This window comes from Haliotis rubra, unplaced genomic scaffold (assembly GCF_003918875.1).
Source record: "Haliotis rubra isolate DU_JTF1 unplaced genomic scaffold, ASM391887v1 Scf24, whole genome shotgun sequence".
Lineage (NCBI taxonomy): Eukaryota > Metazoa > Mollusca > Gastropoda > Lepetellida > Haliotidae > Haliotis > Haliotis rubra.
The window spans coordinates 3,869,320-3,893,510 of NW_025766447.1; the positions used below are offsets into that span (position 1 = coordinate 3,869,320).

The 24,191-nt window shown below is 38.2% G+C and overlaps 1 protein-coding gene across 3 annotated transcripts in view; it reads right to left on the bottom strand.

Annotated features, from left to right (window-relative positions):
* Nucleotides 1-421: 421 nt before the first annotated feature.
* LOC124278658 (stAR-related lipid transfer protein 3-like) overlaps nucleotides 422-24,191 on the bottom strand; it is a 68,356-nt gene continuing 44,586 nt past the window's right edge. For all 3 annotated transcript variants that reach the window (XM_046714429.1, XM_046714430.1, XM_046714431.1), the window contains 6 exons: nucleotides 10,264-10,340; nucleotides 7,659-7,820; nucleotides 7,055-7,150; nucleotides 6,452-6,636; nucleotides 5,662-5,755; nucleotides 422-4,647 (listed from right to left, as the gene is read on the bottom strand). In XM_046714429.1, the coding sequence (XP_046570385.1) occupies nucleotides 4,540-4,647; nucleotides 5,662-5,755; nucleotides 6,452-6,636; nucleotides 7,055-7,150; nucleotides 7,659-7,820; nucleotides 10,264-10,340 (722 nt within the window). In that variant the 3' untranslated portion in view covers nucleotides 422-4,539. The remainder of the gene's footprint in view (nucleotides 4,648-5,661; nucleotides 5,756-6,451; nucleotides 6,637-7,054; nucleotides 7,151-7,658; nucleotides 7,821-10,263; nucleotides 10,341-24,191) is intronic.

A 24,191-nucleotide genomic window follows, 5' to 3' on the forward strand; every position in this document is an offset into this window, starting at 1 on the left:
CTATAGATACAACAGCTGGCAGTATGACCACTGATTCAGTTATCTAGTCTATAGATACAACAGCTGGCAGTCTGACCACTGATTCAGTTATCTAGTCTATAGATACAACAGCTGGCAGTCTGAACAATGATTCAGCCATCCGGTCTATTGATGCAACAGCTGACTGTCTGACCACTGATTCAGTGTATAGATACAACAGCTGACTGACCACTGATTCAGTGTATAGATACAACAGCTGACTGACCACTGATTCAGTCTATAGATACAACAGCTGATGGTCTGAACAAGTAACCATAAGGTATTATCATTCTCATTGTGTTGTTACTCAAGCTGTATATAAAAAAAATTCACAAAGAAAGTGAGGTCTATCTTTCATTTGTTATCTTAAATGAGACACATGTTTAAATAAAAATGACACAGGTTTACTGAAAAATGACATTTATTTTATATTATCACACATTCTGAAACTGTATTTTCCATATTCATTCTCATATATACAAGACATGATATAAGTACATGAGTTCACTGTACACACTTTCTACAGTTTGTACAGATTGTGATGAATGCATGGAGCATGTGACGTAGGCTGAACCTGTCACTACTACATGTACTGCAAGCCCTCCTTGATAAAATCCAATACATTGTGATCACAACAACATGAATAGGTGGTCAGAAGTTATGTTTCAGAAGAATATGTCTACTATCAGACAGAAAAGTAAGCCTTTCTGGTTAGAGATTATAATCATATTCCCAAACATACCTACATCAATGGGCAATGACTTTAACATTACACATAAAATATTGTGTCTGTTGTAAAAGAAATTTGAACCACTCACCATTATGAAATCATGCTTGATGAGAACATTTGCTACATGTTTTCAGGTATAAAATGATAAAAGTGAAATTTTGTTCATGCTTCAAGTACCATGATAACATATAAAATAAAACAATGATGAAACCTTATTGTATTGGGTAAAATGAAACAATTTTGAAATTTTTTATCATATGAAACATTACAAGTGAAGGGCTCTTCCTCAAATACAGCAGATGTCTGTACAAAGTGTCTGTACAAAGTGTGGTGATAAGGAGTGGATGCTCCACACCTACCAGGGCTGGTCACCTCAGAAATGACCAGTCAAACTCAGTGCTAAATGCCCTATGTCCCGCTTCTGTCACTGTAATGGCTATTATGTGCCCTACGAAGCTAAAGAAGTAAACAGTAAGCAAACCTAAATGCAAGTTTGAATCACCCTTAAGAAGTTACATTTACATGTGCTGACTGACACTGTGAAAAAACACTGAGAAAAATATTACAACTTACAGATTTATCACCGGCATAGAAAATATTTGAATACTTCATAGTGAAAACAGACTGTGACAAGAAAAATCACAGCCAATACTTTCCTATAATGACAACTTGAAATGAATTAATGTCAGGCAAAGTACACCAGCAGCATGTCTGTATTTAACAATGCAAACAAAGTCATCCTATCAGATATACACTACACAACCTTTATATTATTTACATGACAGCACAAGGGATATCACTATCAAAGGCTGGGACATTGTATTCAGTCTTCTGACCATGTATCAAGTGAATGAGTTGGGTTTTACGCCGCTGTTACCAATATTCCAGCAATAGGCTACCCCATGGCCACCTGGGTAAAAGTGAGGTCTATAGAAATTAACAAAGGAGTTGGTAGCAATTTAACATCAATGTATTTCCAGGATCACACATGAAGGAAAATTGCCCTAAAAGTCTTTGTGGATAACAAAATTACAACAAAAGTTTCTTTAAATCAGGCAAACCCTTATGGCACTTCAGACATAAACAGTACAGACATTAGTTCAATATTACCCTCATTTTCCCTGTCATAGTCAGTGTTCTGCAGACATCTGCTACTCATGAATGTCATGGCATGAATATATATGTACAAATCTGATAAACAATCTGATCCAAAACTGTCTATTTTGGTCACATTCTCTGTCATGTCACCGAAACCTCTTCCTATGGAGGTGTGAGCAGCAGGGACATCCTGTATACAGTCCCCAACCAGCACACGAAGACCCTAGGTTCACCAGGTGCACTGGTCTGGTATAAAGGGATGGCTTTATTGGGTTAAGGTTCATGAACACATGGTATAGTGTCTTGTGACCAATGGTTCCAGAAGAGGTAGAATCATCAGGAACATGTCACCCTGTTCTGATAATTGTCACGTATGTGTTATTCTGTTCATGAAGGCTCTGACAAATTTCAAAACCTGATTGATTGATATATCAAAATTAATAGAATCATGTGTAATAACAAATTGAAAATATTTTGCTTTCAAACAGTTAACTTGATCAGTCACAACTTCAAATTAACCCTGACACATTTAGAACATGTTCAAACAAGATATCTGATTGATGTTCTTTATCAATAAATTAATTAACACTAGATGAATATGATACTCATTAGTAATCACAAATATAATAACACATAATTTTATGTTTTGAGTATTTCCAATCATGATTATATTCCTCTCTTCTGAGCATTATATTTGATATGGAAATATTGTCTGGCATTAAAATCAGTCACACAATAAACTTTATAATATCTCAGTTGTGCAAGAAACAGGCTTCTCCATGAGCGATCATATATATTCATGGTGTACACTGTTCTGCAAGTAGTATCCCACATCACAATACATACAGACACACGTGTCAGTTTTCTACACCTACAAGGGTAGATCTTTGTATTTCTATTTACATATATACATTTATTTTGTTCTAGAAATAATAGCAAGACTTTGTTATCATGAATATAATTAAATAGCATATTAACATTGGTTTTTATTCCTGCATGGCACCTTTGTAAATGCCCCAGCAACAAGCTGTTATCATGGAGAATTCCTATATTCCACAATTGACATGTTTTCCATAATGTAGGTATTGATTGTAAACTGTTTTAAACATATGCACCAATATCTCCCTTGAACAACATGTTTACCCCCCACCCCAATATATACATTCATGTTTAGTGAGAAAGAAGAAATGTTTCAGTTTCTTGTTTCATGGCAGGCGACGTAAAATTCTTTCAATGTAAATTAGCCATTTCAAAAGTCAAAACAGTTAAAAGTCTCTTCAAATTAATTGACAAACAAATTTGATTTCAATGACTATTTCTAAACATCACATGAGCAATTCACACCTATTAGTAACTTAATAAATTGAGCATATTTTGGCACTTTTTCAAACTGATTATCTATTCCATTCTGTTAACATAATTACAAGATACTTTTGTGAACAAGAATGCCAAGTAACATTGCCGCATACACCTCATGCATATATGCTAACACATAATGTGTCCAAGCTCTCTCACAGCCTATCCCTAATAGTTGAATGATGAATACATGAATAACATTGCATATAAAATGGTGGTGGCAGAATCAGGTCCCTAAATACAATTCACGATTTGAAATACAAGATAATTCTTGCATATAAACTCTTTTACAACAGCATAATTGTAGAAAAGATTATTTACAGACATATGAGACATAATGAAGTGTGAATATTTTCTTATGTAGACAGGACAGTGATAAAGAAGAGGTTGTTGTGTTGGGAGATCGACAGACCTGCCAGTGATTTCATAGCTTCTATAGATAACATAGTATAGTAACTCCATCTAGGCTTTCTTGGTTCACATGGTTCATTCTTGCTTGGTCAGTGCCTCAAACAATCGAAACATAATATCTTTCAAATAAAAGTACAATTATTAAATTCAAAATCAGTATTCGAATGCTGTGAAAGTCGGTTAATCCAGAAGCTACCCAATCACATAATCAGGCAATAATAAATTTCTGGGTGAATAATGGGTATGGGGTAGTTACAATAATGGGTATGGGGTAGTTCCAATAATGGGTATGGGGTAGTTCCAATAATGGGTATGGGGTAGTTCCAATAATGTAAACACCATTCAGAACATTTCTGGATGAACTGAATTTCATGAAACTAACTTACTTGAAAGCTGTTTATATATATAAAACATGCAAAAGAAAGTTAATTAAAATATGTTTTGTATAAAAAAATACTTTTTTCAGAAAATCAGTATTGAAATTTTGGGTAAATCATTTAAAATATGAGGACTATTTCACATGTAAACCAAGAAGTATAAAGTGTGGCCTGAACATTCTGTCACACAAGGGTCAGCACCCTTGTAGTGTTGTATACAACCAGCAGTGCGGGACAATGGTTCTTCCTGTTAGTGCTGGTAGCTGTTGGTTGATATATCCCGTATCAGTCAGTACATTGTTTCGATTATGCTATGTGTTCCATAATATATCTTCCAACACACAGCAAGAGTCTGTCATTGTGAGGATCCAAAGCTGGACCCTCAACCACAGGATCCAAAGCTGGTCCATGAACCACAGGATCCAAAGCTGGACCGTGTTGGCTGGTGACTTGTCACAACAAGAACAGGACTTATACAGAAATTGTCACTATATTGCACCCAGTTTCCTGTGACGAGCTTGTGTCCTTGCACATTTCTGCATGTTCCCATCACCTCTCAGTGTTATTTAGGCTTTCCGCCCGTTTGCGTACGTGAGCAAGCATGTCAAGACAGACTGTTGACAAACTCTGGTCGATCAGCTTCTGCGGCAGCCAGCCCTGTAAACAAACAACAGGGTCCATATGATTTTACTGCAAGTAAAACTATTAAACACCAGTATCAATGAACAGTTGCCAATGATGAAATATGATCATATATTTAACAAGGGCAGTTGTGAATATTGATAGCTCAGCACACATTCTCTCATTTCATTGAAGTACTTCTTTTTAATTCAACTGATTTCATTACACACTTGTTGTGCCTAAGAAAACTGTCATCATTTTAACCTAAGCATAAATGAAGTAATAATGTTTCAATTGTAACTACTGAGATCTTAGTTTCAAAGAAAAGGTCTGTTTTGCTCAATAAAATAGGGATTTCATAAAATTGTTTATTGAATGCATAATGGGTTCCATGAAAGAAGAAAGAATTCAATATATTTCTGTGAGTCAAACTTCTAAACCTTTGCAATCTAAGCAAATTTGTTTCAGTTCAAGTACAAATAGACTCCATATCCCGATGCCACACTGCCCCCTTACAACAGGCATGTCCATTCCACCTGTCTAACTGGTCTAACGGGCATTTGGGTGTCTCTTGTACAACAGGCATGTGCTGTCCCCTGTCTAATGGGCATGTGGGTGTCCCTTGTACAACAGGCATGTGCTGTCCCCTGTCTAACGGGCATGTGGGTGTCTTGTACAACAGGCATGTGCTGTCCCCTGTCTAACGGGCATGTGGGTGTCCTCTTGTACAACAGGCATTTGCTGCCCCCCTGTCTAACGGGCATGTGGGTGTCCCTTGTACAACAGGCATGTGCTGCCTCCTGTCTAACGAGCATGTGGGGCATTTTGTGTGCTTGTCCCTTGTACAATGTGGGTGTCCCTTGTACAACAGGCATGTGCTGCCTCCTGTCTAACGGGCATGTGGGTGTCCCTTGTACAACAGGCATGTGCTGCCCCCTGTCTAACGGGCATGTGGGTGTCCCCTGTACAACAGGCATGTGCTGCCTCCTGTCTAACGGGCATGTGGGTGTCTCCTTGTACAACAGGCATGTGCTGTTCTTGCCTCCTCACCTTGAGGTTTGTGTTGAGCAGCCAGACGAAGATACACTGATCAGGCTCCCCTGGGACAGGTTTGAAGCCCCAGCCTCCTGGGCCGTTCTCACCCCTGAAACACACACACACATTTTAAGCCAGCCCCTAAACAATGGGATTAATGAAACACACACAACACTGTTAAAGCTGCCACTAACACAAGAACATGGGATTGATGGCCGCAACAGAATTTCTAAAAATGTCAACATCTATCAACATGGGTGACATGCTGCCACTCAAAGTGAACCACAAAGATGTCATTTGTGTCCTTAAACTACACAACGTCTCATCTATCTCCTGAAACTGCCAGTATCTGGGAGATTCTTCACTCAGTGACTCACTCATTGTCCAGGGACCAAATTTCCAGCAGTGTATGATGAGTGAGTGAATTGGGCTTGACACCAACTTTAACTGTAATTTCAGTTGTATCACTGCATGCCAACTTGATATGAGAGGAAAACATGTTGTTATGCAGATCTCAAAGTTCTGCCCTGTCTAATATATAACTAACTACTATATAAAGCAACAAATAGTCAGGGCTTCCTGTTATGTCTAAGGGGCATATCTGTGCCAAGGAATCCAGGCAAGTATGACTGTGCAAAGCAAATTGCAGCACCTTATCATCCAAACAAACTTACATTCAGGCAACAACACCTTGAGATATAATCATCCCAACACAATCTAATTTCCAAAGATCTTTACACCCCATAATTCCAACAGAGACACGCAAATTTCCAAGCATTTCTTAATGTGTATTGCAAGAACTCACCTGACATATTTCTTTTGTGGTGGCATTTCTGGATGTGTGGTAGCAATGCCTGCTGACATGTAAGTGCCATCCTTGACGCCCCAGTGTCTCACGGTGACGAAGTCCCTGCTGGTGATGAGGCCGCCACCACCCTCAGCAGCGACATTGTAAGAGACATCTGTGTTGTCATTTATGACTTGCAATGTCTGCAAGGAATGGGGAATCTTTAGCTAATGAAGGAGTTTATAATAATATCGGAAGATTGATTGACTTGTGTACACTTACAAATGGTGACATACATGAAAGTGCTGATTTAGCAGAAAACACCCACTTATTTAATCCCTCAAGACCACCCATCACCTACACACATCTGATAGGGAGGGTCATAATGATAACCCCTGGTTTGCCTGGCCCAGGCCCAAACAAACATTCCCTCACTCACTCTTACCATAATCATGTCCCTGGTAGTAGTCAGTGAGTATGGTTTTATGTCACTTTAGGCATTTCAGCAACACACCAGAAATGGGCTTCACACATTGTACCATGTGGGTAATAAAAGCAACTGCTGCCATGCTTCATGACACTCCTGTAATGTAAAGATTAAGCTGGTCCTCGTCTACTCACCCTGCACTCAATCACAGTGGGGTTCCAGTCCGGCTGCTCACTCTGATTGGTCACTATCTCACGAAACAGATCAGCTGGACTCAGCTCCACTAAACCCTGAAAAGCACAAATGTTCCGTTAGCAAAGATATCAGGAGAGTCCAGTAGAACAAGGCATCAGAACAGCCCAGTAGAACAGATAACAGACTAGGTTACCATAGTCTGATAATGGAGAATGTCTTTACACACACACACACAATCCCACATTTTCATTCTTCATAGTACAAAGGGATTTTCCTCCCAAAGTGTTGATAACAGCCCTGAAGTGCTCTTCATATTTTGTGTAACACTCTCCAAGGGTTTTAAGAAAAGTAAGATTCTTTATGGAACATTCTGCGTTCTAAAATGCCAATCAAACAGATCTCCAAGTGTTTGTTTATACTTGTGTAACCTTCATTAAGTGTTGTCCATTTCCTTGTTTGACTCCCAAAGAATGTAAAGGACACCATAAATTATTTGCATCATGACAGTCAAACCAATGTCAACACTACACTATGCCTCATTTGCAGGCTTCAGACACCTGTACTTCCTGACTCCCTACACCCCCATAAGTGGCCAAGCCTCACCTGCAGCCTGAAGACCTTGCCGTGTGTGGGCACAGTCCTGCTGTGAACGCACCCTCCTGTGGGGTCAGTCCCAGCTTCCTTCTTCCATTCTGAGTCGTCACTAGTGATCATGTCCCACATGTTGTTCCACGCACTCAGGCCGATACTCAGGTAGTCTACCTCCTGCAAAGTCAGCACACATTCAAACCTTTTGTCTCAGATTAACTAACCTAACAGTAGTTGTATTGGACAGAAAATACAAATCTCTAAGCTTCAGTGTTTACTAACTTCTTGGCATGCCTTATCTAGTTGACAGTATTTGGGTATTTATTGAACTTTGTCCCTGTTTGTTTGTTTGTTTAACACTGCACTAAGCAATATTGCTGCAATGATGTTTGTAAATAATGGACAAGACAATCATATGATAGACATTATGAGCATTGATGTCAGCAACTTGGATACGCATCAACCAAGTCAGCAAGCCCCACCATTCATTCCTGTTAGTCGCCTCTTACAACAAACATGGTTGCTCTAGATCAAATCTAAGTAGGATCTTCACGGGGACAGTAGAAGTCAGCCTATTGTTTAAGGAAGTAAAAAATCAATGCATGCTGTTATGAACAACAGATGATATCATATTTTATTGTTTTGAACAATATATACTGGACAAAAATAGTTAGGGATATATGTAAATTTTGAAATTATGAATAATGATCTATTTATTCATTGACACACTGATAAAATATCAATCATAAAAATACCAATATCCCTAACTTATTTTGTCCAGTCTATGACAACACAGCATCAAACTAAGGGTATGATATCGTATTTAACATACAATTTAGAGAGCTTGGTGCTTTAAACCAATATATATTGATCTGGATCTGTTCTAAGGACAAGTAGACATCATCCTAATTCATCATTTACTTGCATATTGTCAGCGCCACTTTACTTTAAAAAAACTTACAAAACTTTCAATTATTTCTCAACTTTTATTTTACTGTGAAGCCAAGATTCCCCCCATGTACAGTATAACTGGATGAAGGGTTTGCATCATTGTAGATCAATGTGGATACTAGGGTATATTTTTCCTTAAGGTTTGTAATATTCCGTTTGATTCTCTGATTCAACAGGTGATGATGTCAGGATATAGCTTTCACAGTGTAGCCAACAGGCAAAACTAACATCAGGGCTGACAGACTTGACGTGTGATATGTGGCTTATCACGCGGGCTTCGCTGAGAAACAGGTCTTAAGGGGGAATTTCGTGCTGGAATGTTTAAATCAAATACAACTGCCCTCAGGATATGGTTGTACTACCAGACAAATTGTCATACTGTCTATCAAACTGCATAATTAACAATTTCCTGTATCAGGGTTGCTCATGATGTACTCAATACCCCTGACATTCCTGTCACCTTCACAACTTGTCACCTAGACACAGGCCTACATCACCATGACAACACACCATATAGACTGTCCTACATGAACAAATCCCTCCACAGCCTCAACTCATGAACAGCCCGGTTTTGCTGTACAGTAAACTCTACATAATGAGGTGAGGTGAAATTGGGTTTAACGTCGTGCTTGAGAATATTTCGCTCATATGACGACGTGCATGCATGTGTATGTGTAGGTGCGACTGCTTGTACTAGCTCAGACTGAAGCTGGTTTTATAGTGCTAGCTCACTGAGATACCATGCCGCAGTGAAGTATGAATACCCCACTCAGACACATTATACTGACTCCGAGCCGACCAGTCCTTGATGTACCCATTAATGCCGAGCGCCAGGCAGGGACCAACAAGTACCATATTTTAACGTCTTTTGGTATGACGCGGCCGGGGATCGAACCCGCGACCTTCCACTCTCCGGGCGGACGCTCTAACCACTACACCATGGTGGCGGTCCTCTACATAATGACCCTTACTGAACAAAACTATAATCATTGCAAAGACTGGTTACTGTATTAAAGACTTCATAATCCTATAATGATACATAGACATCTTCCGATGTTTAAAAATACTTATTCTTCAAGTTTGTTGTTGACAAACTCTACGTCTCAACATTTGCTAAGGACATAAATAGCGTTCTCAAAATTACGGTCATAAGCAAATGGTAAATAGTATAATTTGCTTTTTGTTGTATTCATAATTAACAATCATTTGCTTTTATGCATTATTCAATGTTCCATTACAGGTCTTCGGAACAAATATTAGACCATCTAACATTCGCCAGTAATTTTGTGTGTCATATTTAAGCTGAAGTTCCTGAAGGTACTTAAAAGTTGGACACACATGAATACATGACACGGTTTTATGGATAACAACGTCTTTTTATTCTTTATACAACGTTTCAGAGCTAATTCTTGCTCGTTCAGGTGAATGAAGGAGCAAGAATTAGCTCTGAAATGTCGTATATTACGTGTCATGCAGTTTCAAATTTTAAACAGGTTGCCAATGGCACTATATAAGTATGTGAAGAGAAAAAGGAAGTCATTTGTTGGTTAATACAGGACGATACCTCCCAATACCCAAACACTAACATAGTGCCAGGGCTACTCTCCAAATCTTCTCACATATAATTCAATTCCTACAAACAGTCCTACTATTTGTAACATTGCCCTACCTGTTTGTTGCTCTGTCCTGTGGCGGGGACGCTGTAGAACCGGTCACGGGCCTGCTTGTCAGTTTCTTCATCAGACCCTGTAATGAAACAACACCATTGATGACAAGCTCACTATATCCATCCAAGGGTTCAACATCAGGGCCAGTACATGTCTTACAACTTCTCTCTCTATAATACAGGTGAAAGTAGGAGTGACAGTAGTGAGTAAGTTATAGTTGAGTTTATAGCTGCTTTCAACAGTATTTCAATTATATCAGAGCAAGGTGCCCAAGGGACACAACTGTGCACAGCACCTCAGACCCTGGACCATCCATGCTGCTGTCAATCTCCAATGTTTACACTGATTGAACTCATGAGCAGGGTTGTCAAACAAACCCAACCGCATGATCAGGGTGAAGCTTGACTCATAGTGAGTGAGTGAGTGGGTGAGTATGGTTTTACGCCACTTTTGGCAATATTCCTGCAATATCACGGTGGGGGACACCAGAAATTGGCCTCACACACTCTACCCATGTGGGTTATCAAACCCAGGTCTTCGACATGATGACCTACCCCACTGCCCCATGACTCAAAGTGAAAGTCCTGCCAAACATCTACATCAAAAACATTGGTGTACTTTGGTGTTTTAAGAGAGACTGGTTCTATGCAACTTTAAGCACATTCTAGTGTTGTCACAGGTGAACAAAATCATGTGAGGGTTTGAACCATGGCCATTTCATATTCTTTGTCTTTTTCAATCATAAATAAACTGAAGCATTATTCTGATCTATGATATGGCACTGACTGTTACTTCTGATAGTTTGTTTATCTGTGCAACACCAGGTGCCTTATCAGGAAAACAATCCCTCCTCTGGCCACCAGTGGCAACAACATAAAGTCTGATCTTGACACAGCGTTTCACCAGGAAGGAAATCCATATTTAATACGTTCAGAATTACATTCCTGAGTCTGGTGGATTTTTGGGAGGTACTAGGGCACACTTTGATCAGTGTTGGTCTAAACTATGGTTGACAGTAGTCGTTGGGCTAGCATTTCCATGTTAAGTTAGTGAGTTCGGTTTTACACCGAGTTTAGCAATAATCCAACAATATCCTAGCGGGATCTTTAGATATGCGGACACATCGTACTCATGTGGGGAATCTAACCCGTCTCTAGGATACCCCGACACCTTTATAGGGCCTGGCACTGACAGTACAATAGTCTGTGACTTTAGCCACTGATCCCAAGCTAGATTCTACTGATTTCTGTTCAGTTCTAATCAGCACAGCTACTAATGTTGAGATAACAACACTAAACTATATTGAAAAGACGCTAGGAGCCAAGTACAGGGTAGTGAGTTTTTGGCACCAACTGCAACAGGAAATGAAAGACTGGAAGTGGATCACTAGGGAAACATGACACCTGTGAACAACTTCCTGCTAACACTGTGGATTGTGAAGTTGGAGAGTGTTCAAAACAAATGCTGATAGGTATAGTGTGTCTGATTATGGTCACAACAAGAAGTCCATGAGACAAGTGAAATCATCTCAAATGCTAACTCAGTCAATGATGCTGTTTAAGCCATTATGTTGATGTCTTGTTGCAGGTGATCCTGAGACTTCAGTAACTATTTTGAAGATGTACTGTAAACAAATAGAATTAATCCACAACTTGGTTTAGGTCACAGAAATCACTTGAATCTGTTTATTCCAGTTCCAGAATTAACAGATTCAACCCATTTCTTTATTACAGAGCAAAGAAAGTAGACCACATCAATTATTAATTCCAAAGCTAGTAAGTCTACCAGATATAAGAGCATCCCATTCAATATACTGTTTTGGTTCAAGCTCTAAACGAAAAGAAATTTTTGAGGAACATATGCATGAAATTGTCTTCAGACACAAACCCCACCACCACCACCCACCCCACCCCTCTCCCCCATATTCATGACTATTTCTTCTGTCCTGTATATTTAAGTGCGATACATTAGATCGTCCAAGTGTTGACAACACAGCAGTGGAACTAATTGCTATTGACAAGGCATTTTCCCATAGAGTAAAGTGTTATCAAGCATACAAATCTCTTTCCTGTGTTGCACAAGACCACCTGCACCATGCTAGATGATAGGGTAATAATAACATCCCTTGCAGCTGCAGCGTTATCCAGCGTATCACACCCTTGGGGTAGGGAGCTAAATCTATGTATCATGTATATGAGCCTTTCATCCATTATTCACATCTCCAACTATTATTATGACACTGACTCTGTGAAACAATAAATATCACATACAGTGATTGCTGTATACATGTATAGTAATTGTAATTAACTGAGTGGGTGACTGATTACTGCTGGTTAATACACCAGCAATCAGCAATCCACAAGCCTTTTAAGTGTCACTCAGTATCAGTCATGTTGAATGTCTAGCACCAAACAGAAAACAATTTCTCTTTTGGCTTCACAAAATTCATTAAACCCCTCACATATACTGAATTAAAAGACAGAGATCATGAATACTTCAGTGGACATTTTTAACATAATTGTGTTCACAGTCTTCACAACAAAAACATAACCTCCCAAAATAATTACAATCCCTAACTTTTTTATTGTCTGGTATAGTAAAAGCATTTTCCAATGGATAAGAAATGCAGTGATTTCATTGAGGTCTGCCATAGACATACAGGACCCCACATGTGCTTCCAAGTATTGACTAGCAGATCAGCACGGAGGCCACGAAGTAATCACTGCTGAGGTGTTTGTTCCCGTGACTGACTGATTCTAATAAATATCTTATAACAAAGCAAGGTTTGATACAGCAAGGGCTTGGCTTCCCCCACAACACTGTCCTTTCAGAGAAACATAGAGCTCTGTGAGAGACTAGTCAGTGTATTGATACTGGGTGGGACAGTTGGAGCATAAAGAGATGGTTGGATGTGACGTAGTAATGCAACACTGGAACACTGGGAGCATGACGTAGTGTACAGTGTACAGTCACTGGTATACTTGGAGCATGACGTAGTGTACAGTGTATAGTCACTGGTATACTTGGAGTGTGACGCATCTGCAGTGAGCAGCACTGTCAACATTATTACCGGTAATGCCTATTGACACTGATAACACTTGGTGACTGACAGCGATACTGAAGACACATACTAGATGCTATCACTACAGGATAGTTTGGATGGATAGATATGTTAAATTTAAGTATTCCTACACCCCTAACACATAAAAATACAGACGTTTGAAATTGTATTAATATCTGAAGATATCTCATAGATAAATGTACTGAATCTAGAGTTGAATGTTAACTCTTATTGCTGTGTTTTGCTGTGCAATCTAACACTTTGATTACAACTGATAACATCATGGTTTCTTGCCCAGATCAGGAAGTTTTCAATCGAAAAGGGTCAGGGTGATATACAATCCAGTGAGTGAAAGATTTTTTAACAAGACAGGAACGCAATCCGCCCATAACGTACAACTGCCGCGACAGATGGAGGGGGATACATGTGGTGTGCTGGTCGTGGGGACACACCCACTTACTATACAGCTTATTTCGTGACAAGTCTTCATGTGCATACAACACACAATGCACAGTTTAGATCGTGGAGTGTTGAGGCACCTTGTAGCAAATAGATGTGGACTAAACAAACAACTTGACACTCACAATGATTTATATGTGAAAGGTGTAAACTATTCTGATAGTTACATATATCTAGGTATATCAAACTATCTTGGTTGGTAGTTTAAGTATCTACCTGTATAAAACTATGTTGGCTGGTAATATAAGTATCCTGTATAAAACTATGTTGGTTGGTAATATAAGTATCTACCTGTATAAAACTATGTTGGTTGGTAATATAAGCATCTACCTGTATAAAACTATGTTGGCTGGTAATATAAGTATCTACCTGTATAAAACTATGTTGGTTGGTAATACATATATAAGTATCTACCTGTATAAAACTATGTTGGTTGGTAATATAAGCATCTACCTGTATAAAACTATGTTGGCTGGTAATATAAGTATCTACCTGTATAAAGCTATGTTGGCTGGTAATATAAGTATCTACCTGTATAAAGCTATGTTGGCTGGTAATATAAGTATCTACCTGTATAAAACTATGTTGGTTGGTAATATAAGTATCTACCTGTATAAAACTATGTTGGTTGGTAATATAAGTATCTACCTGTATAAAACTATGTTGGTTGGTAATATAAGTATCTACCTGTATAAAGCTATGTTGGCTGGTAATATAAGTATCTACCTGTATAAAGCTATGTTGGCTGGTAGCATTATTATCTAATTGTACAAAACAATGTTGGTAGGAAATATATGTATCTTAGTGTAATAAACTATGTTGTTCAGTAGTATATATAACTGTATAAAACTATGTTGGTAAGGAATATGTATATAGAGCTGTATAAATCTATCAGATCAATATAGCTGTTGTGTGTCAACAGTGATTAAATGACTGTAAATACAACAAACTCAAACCTGTAATTGTTGTGTTTACCGTACCCTATGGTATGGACATGTGCTCTCACTATCAACCACTGGTATGTGTTGCATGCCGTTCATCACTAACTACTTACTAAATTCCTTTCATACATCCACCCACACACAACACTGTTTCATCAGAACACAGGTAACAAACTTACTCCTAAATTGCAAGACAGTCAAAATCATTTTTAGAACATTTGACGTCAAATCAAGCTCGCATCCCACATACCATACTGTTGAACTAAGCTGATCCTAGCTGAGAGCTATCAGGATCAGTTTTCTGCAGGATTTATCACCTTCGTGATGGGAAGGTTGACGTAACAAAGACAGCTGATGTGGAGGAGTGACGGGAAGGGCAGCTTACTGGGGTGACCAAGTCCATCACTGCACCTGACAGCTGGAGAGCCTGTGTCTGGCAGCTAGCCTATACATCAGTTCTACTCTCACAGACTTACTCCTCTTTTCTTGATCAGACACTCATTTTTGCAATGGTAAGGATACAAAGAGAATTGTGATGACAATGATAGCTACAGTTGTCAAAACTGATTAAGGAACGGGTTTCAATCTTTCATTCGGATATTTGTAAATATACCAGAGCACCGCTTCTCAATGCGATCTTCGTGATAAGGAGATGATAATGTCCATACTTTAACCTAGGATTATGATCATCAAAGAGCTTAGATCACTTTGTGGAACAGGTTCCAGTATCCTAATAATCAGGTACTGATACTAACAGTCTGAGCTCCTTGCTATAATCATCAAATTTAATTTTCTTTAAGAAACTGTCCAATAAATCCAATTGGTCTTTTTTAATCCCCTTAATGCCTATCAAGACTTCAAGGAACATATACATGTCCCACTTATATAAACAGAGTCTTGGTTCCATTACAGGCACAGTTATTATCTATGACTAATTACAGGATTCCGTAATGCTATTTTCCTTCTACACTGTCTGGATTCACCTACGCATTACATCACTGAGAGCCATCAGTCATCAGAATGAGATCCAAAATAGTACTAATGATGCCTCAGTTTGTCCAAGCCTCAGGAAGGAAGGTGCATGGTGTGTATAAAGTAATTATCACCCCAGATATAACACAAATATTCCCCAGGGCAAAGCAGTCCATGCAAAATGATACATATCCACTTTTGGGGGATGAGTTTTTCAGTCTATTGTTATGGCCGCACTTCCTGATGCTGCCCGACAGTTTTATTAGAGCTGTCATATAATGACACCTCCTGGTGGGAGATTGGTGGCCAGTCTATCCTCCATTAATGAAAGTTATACAGAGTGAAATAGTTCTACATGTCAACAAATATATGACAGAGAAAGAACAAAACTATATCAGTTTCTTTATCGGTGACAAACTGAGTGGTGAACGTAATGTGCATGAAGTACCACTGATATATCACAAGGGTTGAGATTCTGTTACGATTCTCCACATTGTGACACATGCCAACTTTTCATGTTTTTGTTCATGACCCTCCAGCAACCTTTTCTAACTTTTTAAATTAAAATCACATTTTGTGAGACATATTACATAAATCTTTCACAAGTGAATCATCCACTGTTTCTCCAGCCCTTGCCCAAGATATGTTGATAGTTATATAATATACAACCCACAATGGGTTATTTCCAAAGACAGGGATAAAGTATATATTGCAAATAGTAACTTTTTGTTGAAATAACTTTTTCCGGAAAAGATACATCTGACAATACATACTCCATAAATAATACAACTATTTCATATCTTATGCATGGAAACAAGGAAAATGCTAATTAATTCCATCACAAAGTCAAATCTAATAACTGTTTGGAAACAACCAACAACTTCAACAACTTCAACAACCAACAACTTCAGCAACCCAGGTTATCCTGTATAAATGTAGTGTTATTAGATTACACAATCTAACTTCGGCAACCTTGGCTTCACAACCAATGAAACATCTGAATGTTTTACTGAAAATCAATGCTTATGGCATACTCATCAATTATACGTGTAACCTGGCACAAGCCATCAAAGTTGAAGAGTGTAAATTATTTACCCCAATCACTTATCACCCACACAGGTCTCGACAGTGATACCATGGTACACTACGGCATTACCTGTATCAGAAAACTGGAAAAACCGTTATGTCTTCATGACCTTTGTGAATAATGACTGTATTGCCTGAGAAGCATAATGTGTGTGAAGGTGATGTGAGTGGGCGAGTGAGGGTTCAACGAAGGACGTAGTGCAATTACAGCAATAATTACGTGGTAGACACTGAAACTGGTCTTTTGTAATTGTCGACCCATGAAGATCCGGGTTAGAACTAGAATCTTCAGTAGCCCATGCTTGTCATAAGAGGCAACTAACAGGATCGGGGAGTCAGACTCACTGACTTGGTTGACACATGTCGTCGTATCCCAATTGCGTAGATTGATACTCATGTTGTTGATCACTGGATTGTCTGGCCCAGACTCGATTACTTACAGACTGCGCCATATAGCTGGAATATTGCTGAGTGCAACACAAAACTAAACTCCCTCACTCGAACACTTATGTAATGCTGCAGTCTGAGTTGGGGTGCTATGCACCTGGATTCCCTTACAAGTTAAACTTACAAATTGATCCTTCACATGGGAATTTGAACTCCATCTTTGGCATAACCAGTACACACCTTAATAGGTAAGCACTTAGTATCTGAAAATATATAAATGTAATTTTGATAAAAACAAACAGCTATATCTAAACTGACAAGGAACCCCAGTGAGATAGGACATTTGAGGAAAATCCAGATCAGTTCCATTAGTGCTTTTGCATAACAGAAGGTGAAAAGACTGTATGATAATCACTGCCTTCACTGCCTCTCTTGACATTTCAAAATTTGATATCATCATAGCAATTAACTGAAAGCTTAAAAGAAATGATATAATAATTCTTTGCTTTCAGTTTTTCATGATCTAAAAAGAATTGTAGTATATTTGTACCCTGACATTTAAGAACTCTTATCAAGAACAAAACGATTGAATTTACGTTAGAAAAGGATTTTTCTGATGACAACATTGCCACAAAAGAAACCATTAATTCAAAGTGACTTTTTTCTTTCATTGTGTCTCAACAAAGTGGTGAAAGTAATGGTGCAGGTACATGAACCCAAGCATATATACAGATAGAAACTCTCTCTTTACTGATCCCTGAACAAAACCTAATGTAAACATAAAGCTCAACCAAAGCCACATCACTAATAAATGATTAACCAAATAGTTTGTGTTCGTTTGTCGTTGTGTTATGGTAGAATGGTGATAGTGGTGTTCATAATTACGAGACAGACGTGTTGTGTTTCAATGTAGATGTTTAAAACGTTGATTTCATACCTGTCAAATTTTCAAAGTGGATTTGAAAGGAACAGACAGGTATCAAATCTACATTTGAAAACTAAATTGGTGTACTATATTCATATATTCTTTAAGTGATTTGTAAGGGATACAGCAAGATGTCCACATGATGGTGTTGAACTCCATGAATCCATCTTTTGACGATCAATACAAGAAGTTTTCCTACTCCCAAGATATCGATCCATTAATCACTAAAATAGGCTATGGCTCCATTGGTTGAGCTGCTACTCGCTCAAGGTCAGAGTGTGTTACCTTAGTTGTGATAATAGACAATACTTAGTCTTTGAATATATATAATTTTGACAGAAATAAACTATTCCTTTCATTTCCTTGTTGAAATCTAGACTTGCTTCATTTAGGGCTTTAGCATTGCAGAAAGGGCTGAGCGGAAGAGAAATTAATGAACTTCAGAGACTGTGAGCTGAGACAGACTATTGACAGATGTACCTAATTCATCTTCTTAGCCTAGAGAGCAGAAGTGCTGACTCAGGAGTAAAACTATGTCAAGCTTGTGGCTATCCAGGTCAGATCTACATATAACTGGGGCTGCAGACAACCAACCATCCTCAGCTTCTACATCACGCTATCATATTACCATGGATACCAAACTCACAAGGTTTTCTCAAATCAAGTATCATCTGGTTATTGACTGAGAATTCTTTTGTTTTAGTTCAACACAGCTGTAGAAGATATGTTGTGCTAAAATTGACTATTTCTATTCAAGCTTTGCTGATAAAATTATACATTTCTGATGTATCTGAGAAAGTTATCAATATATAATGTGCCAAGACGAAGTTTACATCTTGGAACTATTCATCTGTCATTTAATTCATAATAAAAAGCTTAGGGATTATTTTCCCCAAACACAATCCAAATTTGCCGAAGTTGTTGAATTTATGTATTTCATGTTCATTAAGAGAGACTATGGCTGACAAATGAAGCTGGGATAAAGAATGGTTCTCCTCTTTAGAAGGCAGAGACTGAGTTCAGCAAGGGGAGAATTTGCAAGCTCAATCTTATTGGCAGCAGAATGATATGAAAAACAATGCTTTGCAGGTCAAAAAAAAGTCACGAAAAACGTGTACATTGTTTCTTGAAACAATCCAGTGACTGCCCAATTACCTAAGAAAAACAATGCCTTCTTTTGGGCTAATATTTCCCACATGTCAGCAACACGAACAGGGGTGCAGAAGTCTGCCGAGGGAGTTATTTCCCCGCAGATCGGAACCCTGGAAGGTAAACGTCATTGTTGACAGGCCTAGCAGCCATCTAGTTAACAGGAAGCTGCTAGATAAACAAAGATTAAATCGGCAGTTCAGGAAATTGAGGATATGACCAACTGAGCACATTATGACGACATGTAAGCGATGAGGACATCTTACAAGTTTACATCATTCATGATGGTCAGTTTCTTGCAGTTTACACCAAACATGCCATCAGTATTCTAGATCATATTGTCTTACTCCTTCCTATTGTGGAATTATCTGCTCATTCTTTCTCACTCCCTCAAAGCAAACAGGAAGATCTTGGAGAAGACAAGAAATGACACATTCTTCAAAGGTGCCAATTTATCAATTTACGGCTTAAAACAACAAAACTTCTATATGTCATGGGCAGGTGATGGTGCTGCTCCGTACATCTAGTCCTATCGCAGACTTGTGAAACAATCTGAGATGAAACTTCAACTGGAGTGGCCTGAGTTAAACATTTAAAGAAATATGATTTATAATTGTTTGAGACATAACATGTTTCAGATAACACAGCAACAGTTGTTTAAAGACATTAAATCAAAATGACTGTCACATTACCATACCCCCACAAGCAACTCCTTTATCAAAATTCACAAATATTAAAAAACACTTATATACATGTAAAGTGATTTCTACAGGTTCTCTTGACAACTTGCTCAGTGACAGTCACAGCAACTAGTTCGCAAGTCTGAGACAAGTGAAAATCTAAAGGAACAAAAAAATTCTCCCTACATTTTTATGTTACATAAGCTAGTGGTCCAAACTGTCGAGATACATATGACCAATGGTATCTAGCCCTGCTTAGCTATTGATTTTGTTTGGGACATAACACAAGAGCCAGTTTCCAACATTGAAAGTGTTTTCAGTACAAAATATGAATCTTACAAATTCTATAATCAGTCACTGTGTTCTGAGAAAAGTTAATCTTCAGCTTAGATCTCCTTCTCGTAACAATAATAATCAGAACTGATATCGTCTATTTGTGTTACCAGAATAAACTTGGTACTCTCTGGTAGGTACTGAAGACTTAACAACACCAACACAAACTGAACATAAATCCCACATCATGATATATTATATATATAACAGTGAGACCAACCCCCTCACCAGAACAGCCTAATAGCCTATATCACACAGTAATTAGCAGGTGTGTTAACAGTTAAAAATAAACTAATGACTGGCAAGACAGGCACATAAATAATGCAACATACTAAAATCCAAACAATGACTGTAAATAAAACAGAGGTAAAGCAAACAGGAAACTAAAAAGATGTACAATATCCTGGAGGACGTGATGAGGATGCCCATCCTGGAGGCCACACAGAGGGCCAGCCATTAATAATGCTAATGAAAGGAAGGAGATGGCTGCCTACCATGGACACAATCACAGTGATGGCCGGGAACGTGGATATGCACAAGCTTCTTCTTCAGATTTCTGAACAGAGATGTAACTCCTCCATATCTGCTGGTGGATGACATGGTCCGTGTATGGGTAATGTCCGTCTGCTCTTGATGTAAACACAGTGTGGTTGAGTCTGCCTGACTCAGTAAATGTGGCCTGATATGGGGTGATCCCACACTGAATGTGCCTTCCAAGTCAGACGTGCTGGATCAATGAACTCAGTGAGGCTCCACACCAGGGGGCCACATCAGGCGAGGATAATAGGCTGTCAATTTTACCAGTCACCAACTTACCATACAGTGGTTTGGGATGATGAAGTTTTAAATAGCCCTCACTTAATAAAAGTTGATATAAAACTTCTGATGTCCTTCATATAACCATAACCCTGACACAATGATATGAGTTTGTATTTATAAATCTTTAAACATTAGCGGATAACAGCTTACTGTAGCGTTATAGATAATATCTTTAATGAACACAATGAACACAAAGATTTCTCACATTCTTAATATCTCTTATTTGGTTGTTAATTGTTAAGTATTATATAAAGTACAATTTGTAAACATAATGTTGAACACTCTTCTAGAGCCTCATTGGGAACCACTCACAGCAAAGCCACCAACAAATTATATTTAACTAGCGGTGAAACAGTCTTTCCAAACCTGAAGCATGTCTTTGTTTTCGTTTCCAGTTATATATTTGAGTGATAACTTTGTACACACTAAGCAGAATGCAGAAGGTCACAGTTAAATCCCAAGGTCCTTTTTCTTCTATTTTGGGACAGTCAGTTATGGATGTTGATACAACCATAGACTAAGGCTTAGTCTCTGAATACTAGTATATATAATTTTGATAGTAACAAACAAGCCCATTTATATTGAAAAGGAGCCCTAGGGAGACCAGAGATTCAGGAACCTGAGGAAATCTAGACTTGCTTTATTTAGGGCTTTAGCACTGCAGAGAGGGCTTGGCAGTAGGGAAATTAATGTGGTTCAGGGACTGTGAGACAGACTAATACAACCACTGTATCAGATGATGTGAAGCCATGGTGGAATAGGCCACTGTGTGAATTGAGAGCTCATGCATCCCAGACAAAAGTACATGTATATTTTGTTATGGACTGACTACAAACTGCAATAAAATATACAATTTGACATTCTTTTTCCCAGAGTACGACATCTTTTCAAAAGTGATAAGCATATAGCTGCTGGAGGCAGGTATGGGATGATGGTTTCAGTAAAGGTCAGATATCTTCAAGGGAGATTAATACAAATTACAATTTGACATTCTTTTCCCCAGAACATCTCATTTGCTTTCAAATTACACCCATTACTCCAGCAGGGATACATTAGTATCCCATTCTACTCATACATGTAACATCATATAGAATTGTGTTTGAACAGCTGTATGCAACATCTTGTCAACATGAACTGTCCGGAGAGTCCTGTGAGGTTGTGGTGGTTGACAGTAAATATCCTTTCCATATCTCCCTTGCCCAAAAGATGATATTTCTGTTTTAAGGAATTGACAATACCACTCATGATGGTTTCTAAATCAAAAGAATATTTTCAAATAATTCATTGCTAAATGCTACAATTGAATATGTCAACACAATTATGACACTTGTCAAAAAATAATCTTTAACAAGGTGATAAGAGCATGTAAATTGATATCAGCTGATCTACATTGTGCTACGGATGGGTCTACTCTATCTCGATACCATCATGGCCCTCATTTTATTAGCACCATGATATCTGCCCATCATCTGGAGCCGACGCCCAAAGGAGCTAATCTTATCATCTAATTCTGGGTTTAATATGATCACCTAGCAGCTCATCACAGATGTGGCCTGCAGATACCAGCGTGCTATAGGTGTTACATCCAGATTACTGCTTTTAGACAATGTACAGCATTCGTGCCCTTGGGCTATGTTACTTCCTTCTTCCGATAAATCTATCCACCAATATTTCACAAAAGATTCAAAGAGTGAAAGGTATCATAAACCGGACTGGATTAATTGACGGTCAGTTGCAACTAAATGAATCAGTGTCAAATGATTAACCAGTACATTCTTCATGCAATAAGTCCTAGGTTTCTAAATATTTCTATTCGTAGGTGTGTCTCTGGTATAAAACCGACATAGTTGATGCATCCCATGGGACATGCAGGTGACATCACACAGCATCCATTCTCAGTTCTTGTACATGCAGGATATAATACCTTCCATCCACTCATAATCTGCTAATGTTACTCCCTAAACAAAACTTGAATCTGGCCCTGATTTCTCAAAACAAACTTAAGTTTTTACTCAAATTTCAAACTGAGTGTGACAATATGAAACAGTTGAATTTTGAACTCAGCTGCAGTTTTTTAATAAAAAAGCCCAAACAACTTAAGTATTCTATTCACCAAACTCAAATTGTCTACTATGTTTGAGTTTAATATCGATTTCAGTTCATTCTGGGAAATGCGTTTTCTCAAATGTGAGTAAAAATTCGAACTTAAGTCAAAACTCAGACTTAAGTTTGTTTCGAGAAATCAGGCCCAGGCTCACAAGACCAACCATGCCTACTTGACCACACTTGTTCAGTTAATTTTTTTAATGTACACTGATTTTTAATGACATCAATATATTCTATAACATGTGAAGTTCTTTTTCAACAACATATTACTGATTTCTGAACATCAGAAACATCAGAATTTACTACTCAATTTAGTTAAGAGAGAGCATTTTTCAACTCATCCACTTACAGGTGTTCAAAATAAACTATGTAATTAAGGCCTAGAAGTGTAAGAAATAGAGACAAATATAATGCCCTCCTCAAACCATGTGTCCCTCAGTATCCAAATATCATATGTATATTCAGATGAATACTTGACTTGCTTTTGCATGTGTTTGTGACAGTGGCCACAGAAGAGGCAAAATATGCTCATATGTTCGAAAACACCAGGTATCATCATTAATTGCCTGTCAGAATTGTACAATGCACTCTGTAGAATAGAATGTTATAAATTGTTTTTATTTTATCACTGTGAAGAACAACTCTTGTCACATCAACACTACAAAATGCAGGACATCATCTGGTCTGTCTAGTTTCTTTATATATTAGATCATGCACTGCATAGATACAGTAGTCAATATGGTGACACACCCACAGCGGTTCATGGCCGGGAAGGCTAAAATCGTGGATGTTCTCGGTCCAATGAGCGTAGCCTTTGCAGTACTTGCAATGCAATGTTATGGCTGAATGAACACGGCGCCCCTCACATGGAGGCTCTGACAAATTAAAAAGAAAACTCTTAATTTGGGCACATATAAAAATATAAATAAAGTTATTTACACATTTTCACGTCTATTCTTCATAATTCATTTTCTTTAATTCGACATTAAATAGTTAATTTTGAAGAGTCTTT